The 22814-nt window shown below is 40.2% G+C and overlaps 1 protein-coding gene across 1 annotated transcript; it reads right to left on the bottom strand.

Moving 5' to 3' along the window:
- Window positions 1–7648: 7648 nt before the first annotated feature.
- LOC128703126 (uncharacterized) lies at window positions 7649–11973 on the bottom strand. The gene is made up of 3 exons (XM_053797680.2): window positions 11354–11973; window positions 9803–9914; window positions 7649–8628 (listed from the first exon to the last, which is right to left on the bottom strand). Exons 1-3 carry the CDS (start codon window positions 11396–11398, stop codon window positions 8114–8116), a joined length of 672 nt encoding a protein of 223 aa, XP_053653655.2. The 5' UTR covers window positions 11399–11973; the 3' UTR covers window positions 7649–8113.
- Between the last annotated feature and the right edge of the window lie 10841 nt (window positions 11974–22814).

Below are 22814 nucleotides of genomic sequence, written 5' to 3'. Positions count from 1 at the left end.
GTTGATATTTTGAGCCCTATTGTTGCAAAATTTCTAACTTTAATGTTAAAAATAACATAGATTTAGTTGATAAATTAAGCTCCTTGACTGACTTAAATGATTTTAACATGGTTAATTTTGATGTTACTTCCTTGTTTACGAAAGTTCCTGTTGATGATTTATTAAGTTTCTTATCTGAAGAACTCGTTAATTATGATTTACCATTGCCAGTTCCTACTATCATTAAACTTATTAAACTTTGCATTGTTGAGGCAAAATTTGTATTTAATGATAAGTTTTACACTCAGAAGTTTGGTATGGCAATGGGAAATCCTCTTTCACCTGTTCTTAGTAACCTATACATGGAATTTTTTGAAACAAGGTTGCTTAACACAATCCTCCCTAATAGAGCTAAATGGTTCAGATATGTTGATGATATTTTGTGTCTTATATCCAAAAATGTAGATATACACCATTTCCTTGGCAAATTAAATAACTTAACCCATTCTATGAACTTTACTGTTGAGTTTGAAGAAAATAACTCATTGCCTTTTCTAGATGTTTTAATTATTAAGGGTAATAATGAATTCAAATTTAAAATTTACAGAAAACCTACAAATAACTGTTCCTATGTTCATTATTATTCTTCACATCAAAATAGAGTTAAACTGTCTGTTTTCTCATCAATGTTTTTGAGAGCTTTACGTATTTGTAGTCCAGAGTTCATAGATGAGGAAATATCCAAAATTTATGAAATAGGTAATGATTCAAAATACCCAAGAAATGTAATTGATAAATCTTTTAAAGTTGCTAAAAATACTTTTTACAGTCTAAAAAGGGACAACCAGACTTATTCAACTAAAAATATGTTGGTTCTCCCTTACCATGAAAACTTGGTTGATATGCCTTCTCTTCTTAAGACTTTTAATATCAAAGTTGTATTTAAAAATCTTGATACAGTAAAAAAAACTTTTGATAAAGAATTCCCCCCAAAATGCTGACGGATGTGTCTATAAGATTCCTTGTAAAATTTGCGATAAAGTTTATTACGGTCAAACTGGTAAAAGTCTCGAACTAAGATTAAAACAACATAAATATAGCATTAGAACTGCTCTATTTATTCATGTAAGAGATTTTAACCATCCAATTGATTTTCAAAAAGTTGAGAAAGTTGTATCAAGCAAGTCCATGGTCGACAGGAATATAATTGAATCTTGTTTCATAAAAAGCACTTTTGACAATAACATGAATATTTCCTTTGGTTTATATAAATTAGATCCATTTATAATTAATAGAATTTGGGAAGAATTTAATAATACATTGGACAAATAATAAATTTTAAAATTCCTATTTCTTGGGGAGAATAGTTTGTTGGTGGGTTGTGCGAAGGACCTGTCTAGTAGGGCCAGCGGGCCTGCTGCAGTGTCTCCTTTCTTATGAGTCACGCGTCAGGTGTTTCTTTGTTGTGGGATGTGATAGTGAGGTGTGGGCTAGACTCTTTATATACCTTCCTTTTATCTTTATAAATACATATATAAATATATATATATATATATATATATATATATATATATATATATATATATATATATATATATATAATATATATATATATATATATATATATATATATATATATATATATATATATATATATATATATATATATATATATATATATATATATATATATATATATATATATAAAGATAAAATACATTGGCCCAACATTCACAAAAATACAACAGAAAGTAAAACAACATAGGTAACTCAGAGCTACATCTCGAATACTTCGTCCAGCTTCCCTGCGGTGGGCCGCGTGCCCAGAATGCTGCAGGCATTTCCTCTCTGGATTGCAACACTGAGTCTCTGAAAGAGGAAGCTGGTCGCCCTGTGGTTCTTGGTTTCTATGATGATCTTTTCACCCAGCTCTTTGAGGAACTTTAGAGCACACTTGCCCCATGCTCCATGGGTCTCCGACCCTATTGGGATGAAGTTATAGCAAGAGGGAAGGTCTTCATATTTTCGGATCTTCTGGGTCTCCCTGTGGCTGACAGCTCCACCCCCTTCCAATACGGAGTATGGTAAGTAGGTGTGTGCCAATATGGCGGCACAGGTGTAGTCCCAGGCAATCTGCTTTCCATCCTTCCAGGGTGACATAGTGGCTCCATCAGGACGCTTTTGACTTCCATCAGACCTCTGGACTTGGGGTTCCTGTTGAGCTGGGCAACGGGCTGTGGCGAGGCTTCTCATTATGATGTCATTGACCTCATGTCTAGCATACTTCCCTTCTGCTGTGTGACACACGAGACCATGAAGTCCGAATTGATCAGCTGTCGCCCTGCCGCAAATACATCTATGTTCGGTGAGGATGGGGGCGGCTAGGCGAAGAGCAACACCAATCCGAATGGCCTGTGGGTCGAGACGGGTGCCCAGGGAGGAATTGGGAACAGCTAACAGGAAATCTCCTGAGTGTGGTGCCTTCACTACCAGGAGACGAGCTTTGTCCTTTCCTGAAGCATTGGAGAGCATTGTGTTGGCGATTTTTTCCATGATCGGTTTGTCCCAGTGGGACTGTTTGTGCTGTTTGGGAGGAGCTGGTCTACTGGAGGAGTCTGTAAGGGTGTCCCACCGAATCGCTGCTTCAGTAAACCTGGGGTCTTGAGCTCCTACCACGTCTCTCAAGCGTTCGGGGACTATCTTCTTGCCTAATGCACTGGAAGCCAAACACGAAGACAGAAAAGCAGGAAAAGCTTAATGCGTTGCTTTGCGCACCCCTATTCCTCCCAGTCGCATTGAGAGGGTTGCCTGATCCCATTGCCGATCCTCTAGTGACAGGTTCAGTGCCTTCTTAAAAGTTGATCTCAGGTGTGCGTCATATTAATCGAGTGTTGGCTTGTCAAAAGAGTGCACACCTCAGGAAGTAAGTGAGTCTTGGCATAGTAACATATATATATATATATATATATATATATATATATATATATATATATATATATATATATATACATATATACTCCGTAGTGGAAGGGGGTGGAGCTGTCACCCACAGGGAGACCCAGAAGATCCGAAAATATGAAGACCTTCCCTCTTGCTATAACTTCATCCCAATAGGATCGGAGACCCATGGAGCATGGGGCAAGTGTCCCCATTCCAGCTATAGAGGTGGTACTTCCCTATATATTTCTGTATATATATATATATATATATATATATATATATATATATATATATATATATATATATATATATATATATATATATATATATATATACAGTTTTACCAATGCTCTTATATGGGTGTGAAGCATGGGTGATGAATATTGCAACGAGGAGAAGGCTGGAGGCTTTGGAGATGTCATGTCTGAAAGCAATGTGTGGTGTGAATATAATGCAGAGAATTCGTAGTTTGGAATTAGGAGAAGGTGTGAGATTACCAAAACTATTATCCTGAGGGCTGAGGAGGGGTTGTTGAGGTGATTCGGACATGTAGAGAGAATGGAACGAAACAGAATGACTTCGAGATTGTGTAAATCTTCAGTGGAGGGAAGGCGGGGTAGGGGTCGGCCTAGAAAAGGTTGGAGGGAGGGGGTAAAGTAGGTTTTGTGTGCGAGAGGCTTGGACTTCCAGCAAGCTTGCGTGAGCGTATTTGATAGGAGTGAATGGAGACAAATGGTTTTAATTACAAGACGCGCTGTTTGATGTGAGCAAAGTAACATTTATGAAGGGATTCAGGGAAACCGGCAGGCCGGACTTGAGTCCTGGAGATGGGAAGTACAGTGCCTGCACTCTGAAGGAGGGGTGTTAACGTTGCAGTTTTATAACTGTGATGAATGGTTTGCAAAACCGACAAGTTGAAGATTGAGACACTTATGCAGCATATGGGAATCTTTATTCAGGAAACGTTTCGCCACACAGTGGCTTCATCAGTCCAATACAAAGAGGAAGGCGTAAGGAGAGGAGGAGTATGAGGTAATCAGTCCCTCAGCCTGGAGTCGATGTGTTCAGTCCATCAATCTTGTAGAATGTACAGCATAGGGCCGTAGACGTGGCTTATATACTGTAGTGAGGTGAGGTGAAGCAGGCGGAGGCGGGGTCATAGTGGTACCATCCACTAGTCGAAGTACGTCTTCGTCCAAAGGTTGAACAAGTGTTGAAGAATTCTTTGTAACAGGATCCCATGATGCTGCAATGTCTGACAGTTGTGATGAATGGTTTCAAAAACCGACAAGTTGAAGATTGAGACACTTATGCTGTACATTCTACAAGATTGATGGACTGAACACATCGACTCCAGGCTGAGGGACTGATTACCTCACACTCCTCCTCTCCTTACGCCTTCCTCTTTGTATTGGACTGATGAAGCCACTGTGTGGCGAAACGTTTCCTGAATAAAGATTCCCATATGCTGCATAAGTGTCTCAATCTTCAACTTGTCGGTTTTTCAAACCATTCATCACAACTGTCAGACACTGCAGCATCATGGGATCTTGTTACAAAGAATTCTTCAACACTTGTTCAACCTTTGGACGAAGACCTACTTCGACTAGTGGATGGTACCACTATGACCCCGCCTCCGCCTGCTTCACCTCACCTCACTACAGTATATAACCCACGTCTACGGCCCTATGCTGTACATTCTACAAGATTGATGGACTGAACACATCGACTCCAGGCTGAGGGACTGATTACCTCATACTCCTCCTCTCCTTACGCCTTCCTCTTTGTATTGGACTGATGAAGCCACTGTGTGGCGAAACGTATCCTGAATAAAGATTCCCATATGCTGCATAAGTGTATCAATCTTCAGTTTTATAACTGTAGTGTAAAGCATCCCTCTGGCAAGGCAGTGATAGAGTGAATGATGGTGAAAGTTTTTCTTTTTTGGGCCACCCTGTCTTGGTGGGAATCGGCCGATGTGTTAAATGTGTGTGTATGTATATATATATATATATATATATATATATATATATATATATATATATATATATATATATATATATATATATATATATAAATATATATAAACACTGATCTCTGGCTGAAGGAGACTCGAACCTACGAACCTTGGAACAAGGTACGCAGTGCTTTATCAATCTACCCACACTGGACCAATACCTTGGAGTCCAGCTTGCGCTATACTTTGATCCAAGGAAGCCAGCTTTCAGGGAGAAGGCTTACAGCTTTTCATCTCATCCCCTGCATCTCATCCCCTGATTGAGGTAATCAGTCCCTCAGCCTGGAGTCGATGTGTTCAGTCCATCAATCTTGTAGAATGTACAGCATAGGTTGTTGTAGGTTTGCCAGTACTTCCGGCGCGGGTCTTCTCCAGATGGCGACCCGGGGGTGGCCTCCCGGGCGGGGGTTGTCGTTCATCTTCTTCTTTCTTATGTATTGTTTCTTGGGGCCCTCCGGTTGGAGGGTGACTTCTTCTGTCTTGCGGTGACTCCCCAGGTGGGAAGTATCTTCTCGTTTAGCATCTTCAGCAGCGTAGGAGGGTGGAGGCAGCAATTACAGGGTCTCTTAGGAGCCACACCCCAGCTTTAGCAGGCAGCAAAGTACTGGGGAAACTTGCCTTCACGATGATTGATCATTGACAGTCCTGCTAGATGAGGGTACCGTCTTCGGCAGCCCCATTCTGGAGAGTCCTGAATTTCTTCCTTGGGGTGTAGTCGAGTGCCACAAAGCGGTGACTTTTTGAGAGTAGGTTGATCAGGGATTCAGTGGTGAATGATCGAGTTGAGTCGCAGGTGAACTTGACTGTCCCGTTGTGGAGGCGTTGAATAATTTCTGGAGTGTACATTCCGTTCTCATTCTGGTTGGTTGTGTAGAAGTATACACCAGGCAAGATCTGGACTTCTTGTGAAGGAGTGGCGGTAGTACGTAGGGATGCATCCCAAGGCTCTTGTGTTTTAACCTTCTTGGCTGGCGGCTGAGACGTTTGAGGTGAGGCGTCTGATTGGTCCATTGTGACGGAGGTGGAAGCAGGTGCTGGTGAACTCTCATTGGTGGAATCGATCGGCGTCTCAGTGGTCTCTGATTGGTCCATCTCTGTGTCGGGAGGTAGGTGTGGTAGCGGTGGAGCAGCGGTAATGTTGGAGACATTTGCAGTGGATTTTATGATATCTGTGGAAGGTGAAGATGCAGGGAATGTGATAACAGGCATGTTGTTGAGCTTGAAGAGTTCATTGATGGTGGTGTTGAAGGAACCAGGTTCAGTTACATTCTGCACATGAGCATACATGATGCAGTAAAGAATCTTGGTGGAGTCGCCAGCAAGAGCTGGCGAAGAAGTGGTAGATGCAGCTTGCGTGGCTTGAAGAATTTTGGTAGTATCTGCTTGAAGCTTGGTAATAGCAGGATATGTAGTCGCTTGTGCAGTGGTTTTGTTTTTGTTGTTGGAGTTGTTTCTTAAGTATATCTCGTCTGGTTGGGCACTTGGCAGCAAGAGTATGGTGATCATTCTTGCAGTTCAAGCATTTAGATGGAGAGTCAGTAGTGCACGTCTTGAAGTCATGACCTTCTTGGCCGCAGGTGGAGCAGAACTTCTTATTCTTGGCAGGGCAGTCATTGGTGGTATGTAGAATTTGATGGAATTTTTCTGCTTCGATGAAGGCTGGATTGATGTGGAAGTAGTGAATAGCCCTCAGCGAGAGTTCTGGCTGCCATGTTGACGTCACTGAAGGTGACCTTCAGCATGGAGGAGGCATTGGGTATTTTGGTAATGAATTCCACCTTGGCCCAATGGTTCTGTGCTTCAATGGACGACTTGATTTCTTCGGTAGCATGGGCAGTGATGAGCCTGTCGAGTCTCTTGAGGAACACAGTTCTCCTGGCCCTCAGAGCTGGGGAAGTCAATAAATCCCTGATCTCGTAGAGTGGCTGTAGCAGTGGTGGTAATGAGTTTTTCAGCCTCGGTGTCGTCAGTACAGACGACAACGAAGGCCTCTTTGAGCGACAGAATCGCATTAAACTTGACTTGCAGTCTGCCACTGACGACAGCTGCAAGTGCTAGCTTGGACGAGTAATTGACTTTCCCACTCTCTGGTTTGCTCTTTACCCTGTTCGAGAAGTGCATCGTGAAGTGTGGTCTGCTACGCTCTAAAAAGAGTGAACACATAGGGCCTTAGACGTGGCTTATATACTGTAGTCAGGTGAGGCGAAGCAGGAGGAGGCGGGGTCATAGTGGTACCATCCACTAGCCGAAGTAGGTCTTCGTCCTAAGGTAGGACAAGTTGGAGAATTCTTTGTATCAAGATCCCATGATGATGCAGTGTCTGACAGTTGTGATGAATGGTTTTGATGAAGCCAATGTGTAGCGAAACGTTTCCTTAATAAAGATTCCCATATAGTGCATAAGTGTCTCAATCTTCAACTTGTCGGTTTTCAAAACCATTCATCACAAGATCAATCATGTTTAATCACTTGAGTAGCTTAAAAAAGATGATTGAATATGAGTGAGAAGGATTGGGTTTGAGTAAGACCTGCCAAGCATGGGCCAGTAGACCTCCTGCAGTGACTTCTACTTTTATGTTATAATGATACTTTGTCCAAAGTTTTTTTATAGTTGCTTCTATTGTCAATAATTTTCACTTCATTGTGAAGTGATCGAGAAGGAAAATATAATCTTAGAGGTACATATTGTTTCCAGGATAAACAACACTGCATGTTTTTATAATAAATATTTATGAATTAGGTCAAATATTCTTGGTACTTTAATATTTAACAAAGAGTCTCTGACCTGTTGGTCGTCATGGTGAACACCTGTTTGAAAGAGCGATCTTTGTGTCTCTGTTTAACAGATGGTCTCTGACCCCCTGTTTAACAGAAGATCGATGGCCCATGTTAAACAAAGGTATTTCTAATTCCTTCTTTGTAAGGTCCGATATCCTGTTTAAAACAATTTTCTTGCTTTTAAAATAAACGTGAGTAAACACAGTCGGTCCCGGGACCTTGATCAAGATTTCAGGACCGAAATAATTTATCTTAAACTTGTTCTAGTGTTTGCTCGCTTGTCTTTTCTAACCACTTGTCAGCATCAATTACCCGGTTTTATTTCAGAGGTTTGCTTCCCCCTGCTTAACAGGTCTGTGATTATATTTAACAGGATGATTTTGTCTTACTGCTTGAAAGGTTAATGTTTCTTTGTGACACACAGGATCTCACAGTCAGCATCGGCCTCACATTCTCCTGTCAACCTGTTGAATACCTGGTTGCTGGGACATAAGAAGTGGGCCATGGTTGGAGGTGAGCATAGGTAAAACTCGTGACAGTTTACAGGGTCTATAACGAGCTGACCATTATAGGTACAGTGAGGCAAGCATAAATCACAGTAGCCGTAGCAGAGAGTTGGGTCAGACTGGCACACACTATGTCTGAAATCAAAATAAGGGGCGTCCGAGGGGCAAAAGTTCTCCAAGTAATGTCCAGGATCTACCAAACAAACGTCAAATTGAGAACAGGACAGTGGATCGGGTTGTTCAGTGCCAGCGTTATTTCCATTACAATCTGGGATGCAGGGATCACACAAGTCGGAGCAGAAGTCGGAAGGAGCGTCCGCGATGGGGTCGCAACGAGGAACAGTGTGGCCATCGTTGAAGTACTGACTGTCTGGACACTCTACTGGGAACTCTGACGGTGTGTTCACACCTGAGTTAAGATTAGGACAATACATATTAGAACTAAACACGTGACTAGTAAATTATTTTTATAATATTCATTGGGAAATGCTAAACAAAGGTAACATATTTGATGCTAGGTAATATATTTGATGCTAGGAAATCGGTAGCTTCTCCTCCTTAGAAAAGAGGTTCCATTTTGCACCACTTTAAGGAATCATCTTCAGAAGTTTTAGGTAACAGGTAAATTGACTGTCAATAATTTTTCCTTCATATTATTAACACAGGAGAGTTGATTCAATAACACAAACAATATGGTTTAATTCCTTTAAGGTCCTTTAAGGATCATGAAACCTCCCTTTAAGGGAGGTTTCTTGATGCTGATGATGATGGGAATTCAAGGAAGTGAAGACCCTTCCTTGGACTGAAGATGAACGCCTCCCATTCCCCCAGATGCTGCATGAGCCCTACAGGTTTAGCGGTCTCACCTTGAATCCAGCACACAAATAACTCGCACATAGAAGAGAGAAGCTTACGTCGTAAGCTTCTCTCTTCTATGTGCGGGTTATTTGTGTATCGTTCCAGTCACGGTATTGTGCCTTTTTTGTTATTTATTGAATCCAGTAATAATCTCCAGCAAGATGCGACCCACAACATTTACAGCCAAGAGAATAGACTAAAAAGTTATACGGAAATCGACCCATACATCTCTCCTCTTTAAGGATTCAGAAAGAGATATTTTCCACTGAGCAACGAGTCATGAGACTTGCTTTTGGTGGAGACAGTGACAAGATGCCGACATTTGGTGACATATACACGAATGCAATTGAGTTCATTATTGCACAATGTTCCGCTCACCAGTGGGCTTTATCAAGTATTTTACAGGTGAAACGTTCAATTGAAGACTGTACTGCATTTGTGTTATTTTTTCACCAGACATACTCTTGTAACCATCAACATGTCCCATGCCCCCGGGTCGTGATGATGATATATTATAGTTATATTTCACTCTACCGTAGTTGTTTGCTTATTATAAAGTAGCTTGAGTTATTATTATTATGTTCACAGGGAAGCACTAAACCCGTTAGGGCTCATACTGAGCTTGGGGAATGAGAGGTAATTTCTCGAATCAGAGAAATTAGTCTCTTGAAGGAGACTATATATTGCAAACATCGAAAATTATTATTGAGAGTTCAGCTTCGTACCGTTGATACTGAGGCAGACGTAATATCTGGTACAGTCAGTGGGGTCCCTCACACTGATGCCTGGGTCCACACCTGAGCAGTCTGGGGCACACACCTCCACGCTCAGTCTCACCTGCCAACAATGAGAGAATTAACTTGGCATTTTTAATGTTCTCGGACTCTCACAAGAAATATAGAAAGGAAAGTTAAATTGCTTGGTGAGAACACCAGTTAAGGTCGCACAAGTGGCTGAAGTTCACTACAGATAAGTGTAAGAATTTAATCCTAGAAATGGGAAATAGCTATGGCACGTTAAAGTTAAATAATGCACTCTAGATCTTAGTGAAAGTTAATGCGACGAGTTTTGGAGTACTGGCTAGAAGAAATTTAAAGCTGAGACAACAGTTGTTCAAAAAGTGTTTACAAATTATCATGCAGGATTGATGGCTTCATATTAAGAAGCATCAATACAAGAAGCTCTAATGTTAAACTTCAGTTTCATATATCCGTGGTCAGGCTTTATTTAGTTTATGCTGCACAATTGTGCCATATTAAAAAAAAGAACATAAATGCACCAGAGAAACATACAGAAAAGGATGGTAATAAAGTTGGTTCCACATAACAGAAACCTTTCATACAAAAACAAGTTGAAGGCACTAACTGTCCTCTCTCTGGAAAGGCGTAGAATTAGGAGACAAAATTGAAATGAAGAACAAAACTGCACAATACACAAATAACACACACATAGGACAGAGGAGCTTACGACGACGTATCGGTCCGACGTCGACCATGTCTTACTGAAACATCGTTGTAAGCTCCTCTCTCCTATGCACAGATTATTTGTGTTTTGAAGTGAAAAAAATGGAGAAACCAGGAGAAAACAGTGATACAAATAGTGAGTCATAAATATCTAACCAAGACAGGATTAGCAACAATGGATTGAAGTTGGAGAAATTAACATTTAGAAAGATAAAGGAAAGGAATGATTTGGCAGTATCGTCGTTAAGGCAAGTATTTTGGGTACATTTTAAATACAAGTTAGATTGGTGCACGAGTGAGTGTGGGAGGAAGGCCATGTGAACAAGCCTAGCGAGAACCAATAGGCTTGCTACAGTGTTTCTTGGTCGCCGTTGCCCAGCGGTGAGAGTAGCGACTCTCATTGCTGAGGTCCAGGTAACAAACACTGAATTCTTGGGAATTCTTGTGACAGTGAGACACTGTTCATTTTACAAATGTTCTTTCTATGTTGCGCTTTATTATTTATATCCTTTAAAATGCTAATAAAATAATGTCCCCAACCAATATCCTATGTTTATAACTGATGACTTTACTGATGGCTGATGACCTATGACTCAAATTTCTTCATGTTAGTTAATATTACCAATACAGTGGGATAAAAAATTATGACACTTATGGTGGGATACTGAATTAACATTTTTGTTTTTGTTTCGGAGCATTTTAAATGCAGTTCTAATACCGTATGGACGATGTTAATCACATTTTAATTAGTTATTAAGAATTGTTTGTACATTACGAATCAAACTTTAGTTATTGATAAATGTAAAAACTTACGCCCAGAGAGAGAATCAGCAGGAGAGATTGTGTGCTGGTTATCATGATGACAGTGATAACTGTAGTGATGGTACAGTGACTGGTGCTCCCAGACAGTGATAACTGTAGTGATGGTACAGTGACTGGTGCTCCCAGACAGTGATAACTGTAGTGATGGTACAGTGACTGGTGCTCCCAGACAGTGATAACTGTAGCGATGGTACAGTGACTGATGCTCCCAGACAGTGATAACTGTAGTGATGGTACAGTGACTGGTGCTCCCAGACAGTGATAACTGTAGTGATGGTTCAGTGACTGGTGCTCCCAGACAGTGATAACTGTAGTGATGGTACAGTGACTGGTGCTCCCAGACAGTGATAACTGTAGTGATGGTACAGTGACTGGTGCTCCCAGACAGTTATAACTGTGGTGATGGTTCAGTGACTGGTGCTCCCAGATAGTGATAACTGTGGTGATGGTTCAGTGACTGGTGCTCCCAGACAGTGATAACTGTAGTGATGGTACAGTGACTGGTGCTCCCAGACAGTTATAACTGTGGTGATGGTTCAGAGACTGGTGCTCCCAGACAGTTATAACCGTGGTGGGGCTTCTTCTCAATCTGTAGCTTCCCAGCAACACGAACTCTCTTATATCTTTCTTTCCTATCTCATCCCCCACCTCACCCATAATACAACCCTCCCACTCCACTCCCACCAACATTATTAACCATACTGCCCTCACCAACACCAGCCTAGTCTTATTCCCGGTTACGTTCCCCCCACACCCCCACAAAATTTGCATCAACAATGTAGAGTTTAATAACCTCAATGATAGTCGGTACTGGCAAAGGTAAACCCCAATTAACAAGTTCTTCAGGTAGGAACCTTAATAAATCGTCAACTGGAACTTTTGTATATGAACTATGTCAAAACTATCGATTATGTAATTATTTAAATCAGTCATGGTGCTTAATTAAGTAAGAGGTTGGGGTGTGGGAGGCTGTTGGTGTGGGAGGGTGGTAGTGTGGGAGGCTGTTGGTGTGGGAGTGTGGTGGTATGGGAGAGTTGTGGAGGGGGGTATCAGCCCCCTTCAGCCCCTTCAGCCCCTTTCAGCCCTGAGGGGCCCAGCCCTCTCAGAAGGGGCAAGCGTCTTGTTTACCGCTACAGTGAGTAATTGATCACAGATGCCGTACGAGTATCTGACGTGGTCAAGTGACCGATGCTCCTTGCAGTCCAGTGTTGCAAAGTGTATTTTAATAAGAGACAGTACATCTCTTACTTTAGCAGGACAATTAAGGAAAATCCTGCTCCCACTTTATTACCATGGTAAAGAGAGTGGACATTGTTGTCTATGCTTAAGACAGCAAGAATCAAACATTCTGCTTTGCTTCATCGGGGAAGTGGCAAGGAAGCAAAAAGCACTATGTCAGCTTTTTTTTTGTGCTGGGGGCAGTGACGGCATGGGGCGCTGTGGCGTCTTCAGATTACTTTTGACTCTACTGAGAGTGACACTGACGCCAGGATAACCAACAAAGAACAACGATCTGTGCGTTAGTGTGAACAAAGTGTCTCACAAAACACAATAAACACTTAAGAGAAGTGTGATCAGCTTCTCTTGTGATAAGATTGTGAACAACAAAGACAAATCTTGTGGAACATAGTGTACCAGTGTGCGTTTCCTAGACAATGGAAGACGTGGACATCCAAGGACACTTCAGCTTCTATCAAGTCACCGATACCTGTCGAAGGTGTGAAGAACACCAAAGCTCACGTTACAAGAGCAGGGTATGTTACAAATTTCTTGTGGTACGGGGGACTGCACAGTTCTTGAGTCGCAAGGAGTTTGTAATCAGCCTATAGTCGGCAGTAAGGTGTGGACTTTTGAGTCCAAACAAGTAAGTTGTCAGCCATCAGTGAATGAAATATGCTGACATAACACCCCCTAGGGGTAATTTATAATCTTACAAATTATAAATCTTTACAGCTTGTTGAAAGATGGCTTCGACAGCTTCTAGACCTCGTCTGCAGGGGTGGCTGTGCAGGCGATGAGTTGTCTTTAAGTTAAGTTTTCACTGTTTAAACTTAGCTGGTAATGCCATTTCTCAACATATTGGTCGTGCTCGAACCGGATAAAGACCACACTGTGGTCCAAATATGTTGTACTACAGTGTACAAATAACCTACGAACCAAGGTCCTTCGAAAAAAGCTGTAAAACTTGTGTTTTACAATATAAATCAGCATAAATGAGTCCCTCCAGACTCAATCACAGAGAATGGGCAGCCAAAAGAAAACGGGCGCTCACCCAGCGTTCACCCAAAGAAAACGGGAGCTGGGTGACTCACCCAACAAGAAAACGGGGGATGGCACCCTCCAACCACTGCTCCAATCTTGAAAATCGCTGACTTCGACAACAACAACCCAAGTGATGTTCAGTTTGTCTGAGTGTATATACACAGAGTGTTTATAATGTTTATAGACAGAAATTAAGAGACAAGATTGTGTTAAAGTTTGTTTCTTATAGATCTACCTGTTATATTAAAGGAACATATATAAAGTGTAAGCTTTCAAATACATATTAACAGTGAAATTTATATATGTGTAAGTAATATTCACGTGTGGTTTACAGTTATACAGTGACATTTATAGTGTATAGTGAATGAAGTGTATAACATCGTTATTTATGATTAATCATCGTGGTCAGGCTGACCCAGCAAACTCAAGCCATAAACACCAGCCACATGTACTCTGTACCCTTCATGGTCATTGACCCTGAGGTTAAGCTTAGTAGGTCAGTAGTGTCTGACCGATTATTGCTGACTTAAGCATAACAAAACTCAGCTGTTTATAGCAGTACAGTGTTTTTTAAACACTCTAAGTGTGGTGCTAGAATTTTCGATATACCATTAAAATGGCTTGTTTGAAAACTCAGTTTCAGTCTTTACAGACTAAGATTACACAATTAGAAAATCTAATTTCAGTCTGTATAGGATTAACTCAAGATACAAACATAGATTTTGATGATCTTGAGGTCAAATTCGAATTATTTACACAACGTCTGGAAATAATTAATTCAGACTATACACATTATGAAAATAAATTTCTTGAATCAGATCCATCTGAGGATGAAATTAAAAATGTTTTGGATACTTTTAGTAATCAACAATTAAGGTGGACAGGAGTACAGGCTATCTGCCACAAAACTCTGTCACAGAGACCTACTATAACTAGTGGGCAACCACCTGTTACACCTGTAACAACAACAAGTGTCCCATTACCAAGCTTACCTACATTGTCATTACCTATTTTCCAAGGTCATAATTATGAAGAATTCATTAGTGGATTTCAATCCACAGTAAATTCACGAACTGACATAGATGAGATTGTTAAGTTCAATTATCTTAAATGTCTTGTGAAGGGAGAACCCTATGAACTGATTAAGTCATTTCCGGTGGTTAAAGGTAATTATCAAATAGCCTTACGTGTCTTAGCAAACAATTACTTCGATGCTGACAAGGCTAGAGTTAGACATGCAGTCTTAATATCAAGCTTGAAGCCACCCAAACATTGTTTTTCAGACTTACAGGCATTTAGAATCACATTAGACAATAGTCTCAGATCTCTAGGTGCTAAATATGACCTAAGACAATGCGATAGGTTTATCAGTGGTATTGTACAAGATAAGTTGTCACCACAAACTATTGAACGATTAAATATTATGTTCAATAAACGCTATTTCACTTGTGAGGAAATTAGCAATGGTTTACAAACAATAGTTTCGTGCATGCAAGCAACGAGACAAGACGAAAAATCCACAAATCCAGTGGATAAAAAGAGTACAACTACTCCCACTAAAACACATAATGGGAAATCCCATATAGGCATTTATCAAGCTGTGAATACAACAGACAGTAAACAGACTGTCATACATAAACGTACTCCAAAATGTGTACATTGTGATGGAACACATTGGGCACAGTATTGTAGCCAATACACATCAATGGAGGCACGTAAACAACGTGTTCATCAGCTGAAAAGGTGCATCAAGTGTTTATGTGAACACAAGGGAGGTAAATGCTCACTGAAGAAGTGTTTTAAATGCAAGGGTATGCATCATACAGCATTATGCCCAAATACTTTTGCTGAACAGCAGCAGACTTCCACAGAATCAGGAAGTCAACAAGCAACAGCATTAAATGTGAGAGATAAGTTTAAAGCAACTGCTCTCCCGATAGCTCGAGTTGAGTTATCTAATAAATTACACAAAACCAATGTGCTAACATTATTTGATCAAGGCTCACAAAGGTCCTTCATAAGAAGATCAGTGTTGCAGAAACTGAATAAACAACCCTATGCCAAAGTACAGTTAGATATAGCTGGTTTTTTCCACAATTCTGGTAAACAGACATACGACCTAGCCAGAATCACTGTTGGTCTAGGAAACAGGAAAAAGACAGTAGAAGCTGTGGTAGTAGATGATTTGCCTAAGTCTGCAGATCCAGGGATTAAAAGAAACAGTTGCAGCACTGAAAGCAGCTAAGGTCAAGTTAGCCTGTCCTGACATACAGACGGACACAATTAGTCCAATTGATTTAATCATTGGAAGTGATTATTATCACTGTTTTGTGCAAAATATAGTAAGTAAACATGATGTTAACTTGCTGAAAACAGCAGGAGGCCACATGATATGTAGTCCCATTCCCTCTCAAAGTGGGAAAGAAGCTGATATTGATTCAATGGAAAATGTACTAGTTACGAGAATAACCACTGATCATGTACCACAGCAAAAAATATCATTACTGGAAGAAATGAATGAACCAGTTGATGAGTTGTGGGATTTAGACGCGATAGGTATTGATGTAAATAAACCAAGCCCACAAGAGTCTCAGACTTATAACCAATATTTGGACACTGTCAAATATAAAGACGGACAGTATTGGGTTAGGTTACCATGGAAATTAAATCCACCACATCTGCCTAGCAATTATCGCATGGCTTTCGGACAGATGAAAGCACAAATACATGAGCTCAGGAAGAATCCAGAGCTACTGACTGTCTATGATAATATCATACAAGAACAGTTGGACAATAAATTCATTGAGGAAATAGTCGAAGATAAGTTGAAGACAGAAGCTCATTATCTCCCGCACCATGGAGTCAGAAAAGATTCTGAAACCACTCAACTACGTGTTGTATATAATTGCAGCGCACGTGCAAATAAAGATGTAGCAAGTCTTAATGACTGTCTGATGACCGGACCCTCACTAACTGAGAAGCTTGGAGACGTGCTTATGAAATTTCGCACAAACCCATATGCCTACACGGCTGATATTTCCAAAACTTTCTTAAGAGTAGGACTTCAAGAAATAGATAGAGATTATACTCGATTCTTGTGGCCTGAAAATCCACATGATCCTCAAAGTCCTGTGAAAACTTATCGTTTCAAATCAGTATTATTTGGTGCAACCTCCTCTCCATTCTTACTAGAAGCTATTCTAAATACACATTTGAAGAAATCTGAAAGTCCCTTCAAAGAAATCTTAAAGAAAAGTTTCTATGTGGACAATCTTGAAGGTACTGTGAATAAAGAGGAGGATTTGAAATTCTTATACAGAGAAGCTAACAAGGAGATGAAAGAAGCAAATATGCCTCTAAGGATGTGGAATACAAATTCAAAGCAATTAAGGGAACTTATCAAAGAAGATTTCCCTGAAACTGAAATTCCTGATTGCAACAATATGCTGGGACTTAATTGGAACACACAGGAAGATACTTTGAGTCTCAAAAAGATAAACAATAAATCATGCAGTACACTTACTAAACGTAGTATCACCATGTTTTGATCCTCTAGGACTCGTCTCACCAATTACCATAAAGGGTAAAATACTTATGCAAGATGCATGGAAGCTCAAAATTGGATGGGATGAGAACTTGCCTCTAGAAATGAGTCAAGCATGGGATGAAATATCCAAGGAGTTTAAACAACTTCATCAAATTAAATTTCCCAGACAAATATTTCAAGAGGGAAACAAGTACACATTACATGTGTTCTGTGAAGCGTCAACCAGAGGTTATGGCGCTGTAGCTTACATGAGTAATGCTGAAGGAAGTACATTAATTACTTCAAAGGCCAGGGTAGCACCCTTGAAGGTCAGAACAGTACCACAATTGGAACTGACAGCACTCTATGTAGGTACAAAATTAGCTGTCTATCTCAAAAAAGTACTTGATCATCTCACTATTAAAACAAACGTGATCTGGAGTGATAATGAAGCAGTTCTCCAATGGTTAAGAAATAATAAGAGTAAGTTGGTCTATGTACAGAACAGAGTAGCAGAAATAAAAGAGATGCAGAGAGATTATCTCTTTCTCCACGTCTCTACCCAAGAGAATCCAGCTGACATGTTGTCACGTGGTGTCCCACTCAAGAAATTTGTGGATAATAAATTATGGCTCCACGGACCGAACTGGCTCTCTAATGAAAATAACTGGCCTCAGTAAAAAGCTCACATTATGCCAGAAGAAACAGTCTGCTTGAACACAGCAGAAATAAGTTGTGTAAATACTGCAGACACGACAGAAATAGTCATTGATGGATCTAAATACTCATCTTTGGGTAAACTCTTAAGAGTTACAGCTCTTGTCTTTAAATTCATTAAAGGAATAAAACCTGATTATGAATGTCTTGAACCCATTAAATAATGGGTGAAACTAATACAGAAAGATGTTTTCTCTACAGAATATAAATTTCTGGAAACACAAGATAAATCCCCAAAGAAACCTGTCATGATTAATTCTTTAGGACTTTATCTCGACTCAGAAAAGATTATAAGATGTCGAGGAAGAATTCATAATTCTTCACTACCTAAAGAAGCCATACATCCAATATTGATCCCCAAGAATCATTGGCTAACAAAACTGATATTGCAAAACGCCCACAGTAACGTGTTACATGGTGGGGTAGCTGACACACTTTGTCATATACGACAATCCTACTGGATACCTCAAGGTCGACAAAGTGTGAAAAAACAAATAAAGGACTGTATTACTTGTCGTCACTACGATATGAGAGTATGTCAGTATCCAGGTCCACCTCCATATCCCTCTGAAAGAGTTTGTCATGTCACTCCATTTGAGGTGACTGGACCAATAATTTTAACCAAAACAGTTGACAAAGTTCCCATCAAGGTGTACATCTGTTTGTTCACTTGTGCTACGACTAGAGCAGTACATCTAGAAGTAGCCACTGACATGTCTGCTGAAACCTTTATCAAATTATTCAGGAGGTTTGCAGCCAGAAGGGCATGTCCCAGACTGATGATTTCAGATAATGCAACGAACTTTGTTGCTGGTGCTGCTTATATAAGCAAGATCTTTGATCAACCAGAAGCACAACAGATGCTGAATCAGCGCAGTTGTCGTTGGAGATACATTCTTCCTAAATCTCCATGGCACGGCGGATTTTATGAAAGAATGATCAGTATTGTAAAACGTTGTTTAAGGAAGACTCTTCATCGTCAGAGAATCGACTTAGAAGAATTCCGTACAGTTGTGACTGAAATAGAAAATAGAGTCAACAACAGACCTCTAACTTATGTTACCGATGATCTGGACAATTTAGAAGTGTTAAGTCCATCTCATTTACTCCATGGCAGAAGGCTCGAACCTGTTCCTCCCATGAATGATAAAGAAATCATAGAGGATCCTACTTATTTCGAACCTGAGCAACTCAGACGTAAATTCAAACACCTTATTAAAGTGATTGAACTTTGGGAGAAAATTTGGCGAGAAGACTATCTCACCTCATTGAGAGAACACCTCTATGGAGCTAGTGTTCCTGAAAATCGTAAGTCCTTATGACCTTGTAACATAGTGATTATTGACAATGATGGTCCGAGGTCCCAATGGCCACTTGGAAAAATTGTGACCATATATCCTGATGCAAATGGAATCATCAGGACAGTTGATGTTTTGAGCAAAGATGTAGTGAATAAGCGGACAATAAATAAACTAGTACAGTTAGAATTACACAGTGTTGAAAACAAAATTAGTGATTCTCCAGAAACCACACAGACTAAAGCTGTTCAGAAAAGACAAGCAGCAGTGGTGGCGAGTGAGAAAATCAAATTAACGTTAAGTGATGAATAGTTCACCTGCAGCAAACCTCCGCCGCCCCCCAGTGTGGAGAAATTTTCTCCAGGAGGGGGGTATCAGCCCCTTTCAGCCCCTTTCAGCCCTTTCAGCCCTGAGGGGCCCAGCCCTCTCAGACGGGGCAAATATCGTGTTTACTGCTACAGCGAGTAATTGACCCCAGATGCAGTACCAGTATGTGACGTGGCTCGATGCTCCGTGCAGTCCTGTGTTGCAAAGTGTAGCTTAATAAAAGACAGTTCATCTCTTACCTTGGCAGGACAATTAAGGTAAATCCTGCTCCCACTTTATTACCATAGTAAAGATAGTGGACATTGTTGTCTATGTTTAAGACAGCAAGAATCAAACATTCTGCTTTGCTTCATCGAGGAAGTGGCAAGGAAGCAAAGGTACTATGTCAGCTTTTCCTTTGTGCTGGAGGCAGTAACGGCGTGGGGCGCTGTGGTGTTTTCAGATTACTTTTGACTCTACTGAGAGTGACACTGACACCAGGATAACCAACAATGAACGATCTGTGCGTTAGTGTGAACAAAGTGTCTCATAAAACACAATAAACACTTAAGAGAAGTGTGATCAGCTTCTTTAGTGATAAGATTGAGAACAATAAAGACAAATCTTGTGGAACATAGTGTACCAGTGTGCGTATTCCTAGACTATGGTAGACGTGGACATCCAAGGACACTTCAGCTTCTATCAAGTCACCGATATCTGTCGAAGGTGTGAAGAACACCATAGCTCACTCTACAAGAGCAAGGTAGGTTACAAATTTCTTGTAGTACGGGGGACTGTGCAGTTCTTGAGTCACAAGGAGTTTGTAATCAACCTATAGTCGGCAGTTAGGTGCGGACTTTTGCGTCCACACAAGTAAGTTTGTCAGCCATCAGTGAATGAAATATGCTGACATAACACCCCCGAGGGGTAATTTATAATCTTACAAATTATAACTCATTTACAGCCTGTTGAGAGATGACTTCGACAGCTCCTCAAGACCTCGTCTGCAGGGGCGGCTGTGCAGACGATGAGCTGTCTTTCTAAGTTAAGTTTCCCTATATTTAAACTTAGCTGGTAATGCCATTTCTCAACATAACTCAACTTGAGCTATTGGGAGAGCAGTTGCTTTAAACTTATCTCTCACATTTAATGCTGTTGCTTGTTGACTTCCTGATTCTGTGGAAGTCTGCAGCTGTTCAGCAAAAGTATTTGGGCATAATGCTGTATGATGCATACCCTTGCATTTAAAACACTTCTTCAGTGAGCATTTTCCTCCCTTGTGTTCACCTAAACACTTGATGCACCTTTTTAGCTGGTGAACACGTTGTTTACGTGCCTCCATTGATGTGTATTGAATATAATACTGTGCTCAATGTGTTCCATCACAAAGTACACATTTTGGAGTACGTTTATGTGTGACAGTCTGTTTACTGTCTGTTGTATTCACAGCTTGATAAATGCCTATATGGGATTTCCCATTATGTGGTTTAGTGGGAGTAGGTATACTCTTTTTATACTGAGTTGAAGGTTTGTTATCCACTGGATTTGTGGATTCTTCATCTTGTCTCGTTGCTTGCATGCATGAAACTATTGTTTGTAAACCATTGCTAATTTCCTCACAAGTGAAATAGCGTTTATTGAACATAATATTTAATCATTCAATAGTTTGTGGTGACAACTTATCTTGTACAATACCACTGATAAAACAATCACATTGTCTTAGGTCATATTTAGCACCTAGAGATCTGAGACTATTGTCTAATGTGATTCTAAATGCCTGTAAGTCTGAAAAACAATGTTGGGTGGCTTCAAACTTGATATTAAGACTGCATGTCTAACTCTGGCCTTGTCAGCATCAAAGTAATTGTTTGCTAAGACACGTAAGGCTATCTGATAATTGCCTTTAACCACCGGAAATGACTTAATCAGTTCATAGGGTTCTCCCTTCACAAAACATTTAAGATAATTGAACTTAGCAATCTCATCTATGTCAGTTCCTGAATTTACTATGGATTGAAAACCACTAATGAATTCTTCATAATTATGACCTTGGAAAATAGGTAATGACAATGTAGGTAAATAGTCTGAATTAATTATTTTCAGACATTGAGTAAGTAATTCAAATTTGACCTCAAGATCATCAAAATCTATGTTTGTATCTTGAGTTAATCCTATACAGACTGAAATTAGATTTTCTAATTGTGTAATCTTAGTCTGTAAAGACTTCTATAAACAGCTGAGTTTTGTTATGCTTAAGTCAGCAATAATCGGTCAGACACTACTGACCTACTAAGCTTAACCTCAGGGTCAATGACCATGAAGGGTACAGGGTACATACAGCTGGTGTTTATGGCTTGAGTTTGCTGTGTCAGCCTGACAACGACGATTAATCGTAAATAACGATGCTATACACTTCATTCGCTATACACTATAAATGTCACTGTATAACTGTAAATCACACATGAATATTACTTGCACATATATAAATGTCACTGTTAATATGTATTTGAAAGCTTACACTTTATATATAAGTTCCTTTAATATAACAGGTATATCTATAAGAAACAAACTTTAACACAATCTTGTCTCTTAATTTCTGTCTATAAACATTGTAAACACTATGTGTATATACACTCAGACAAACTGAACATCAGTTGGGTTGTTGTTGTCTTAGTCAGCGCTTCTTCGAGCTTGGAGCAGTAGATGTCGGGTACCATCCCCCGTTTTCTTGTTGGGTGAGTCACCCAGCTCCCGTTTTCTTTGGGTGAACGCTGAGTGAGCGCCCGTTTTCTTTTGGCTGCCCATTCTCTGTGACTGAGTCTGGATGGACTCATTTATACTGAATATATTGTAAAACACTAGTTATACAGCTTTTTTCGAAGGACCTTGGCTCGTAGGTTATTTGTACACTGTAGTACAACATATTTGAACCACAGTGTGGTCTTTATCCGGTTCGAGCACTACCAGAATGTTGAATAATGGTACTACCAGTTAAGCTTAATTTTAAATTTAAATATAGGGAACACTTAGCTGATAAAAGACAGCAAATCGTCTACACAGCCGCCCCTGCAGACGAGGTCTTGAATTGTTGTCATGATCATCTCTCAACGGGCTGTAATGAGTTATAATTTGTAAGATTATAAATTACCCCGAGGGGGTATTATGTCAGCATATTTCATTCACTGATTGCTGACAAACTTACTTGTTTAGACTCAAAAGTCCGCACCTTACTGCCGACTATAGGTTGATTACAAACTCCTTGCGACTCAAGAACTGTGCAGTCCCATGTACTACAAGAAATTCGTAACCTACCTTGCTCTTGTAGTGTGAGCTATGGTGTTCT

This window comes from Cherax quadricarinatus, chromosome 85, assembly GCF_038502225.1.
Source record: "Cherax quadricarinatus isolate ZL_2023a chromosome 85, ASM3850222v1, whole genome shotgun sequence".
Classification (NCBI taxonomy): Eukaryota; Metazoa; Arthropoda; class Malacostraca; order Decapoda; family Parastacidae; genus Cherax; species Cherax quadricarinatus.
Note: the sequence above shows the minus strand (reverse complement) of the source record. Positions and strands in the feature narration are given on the sequence as shown.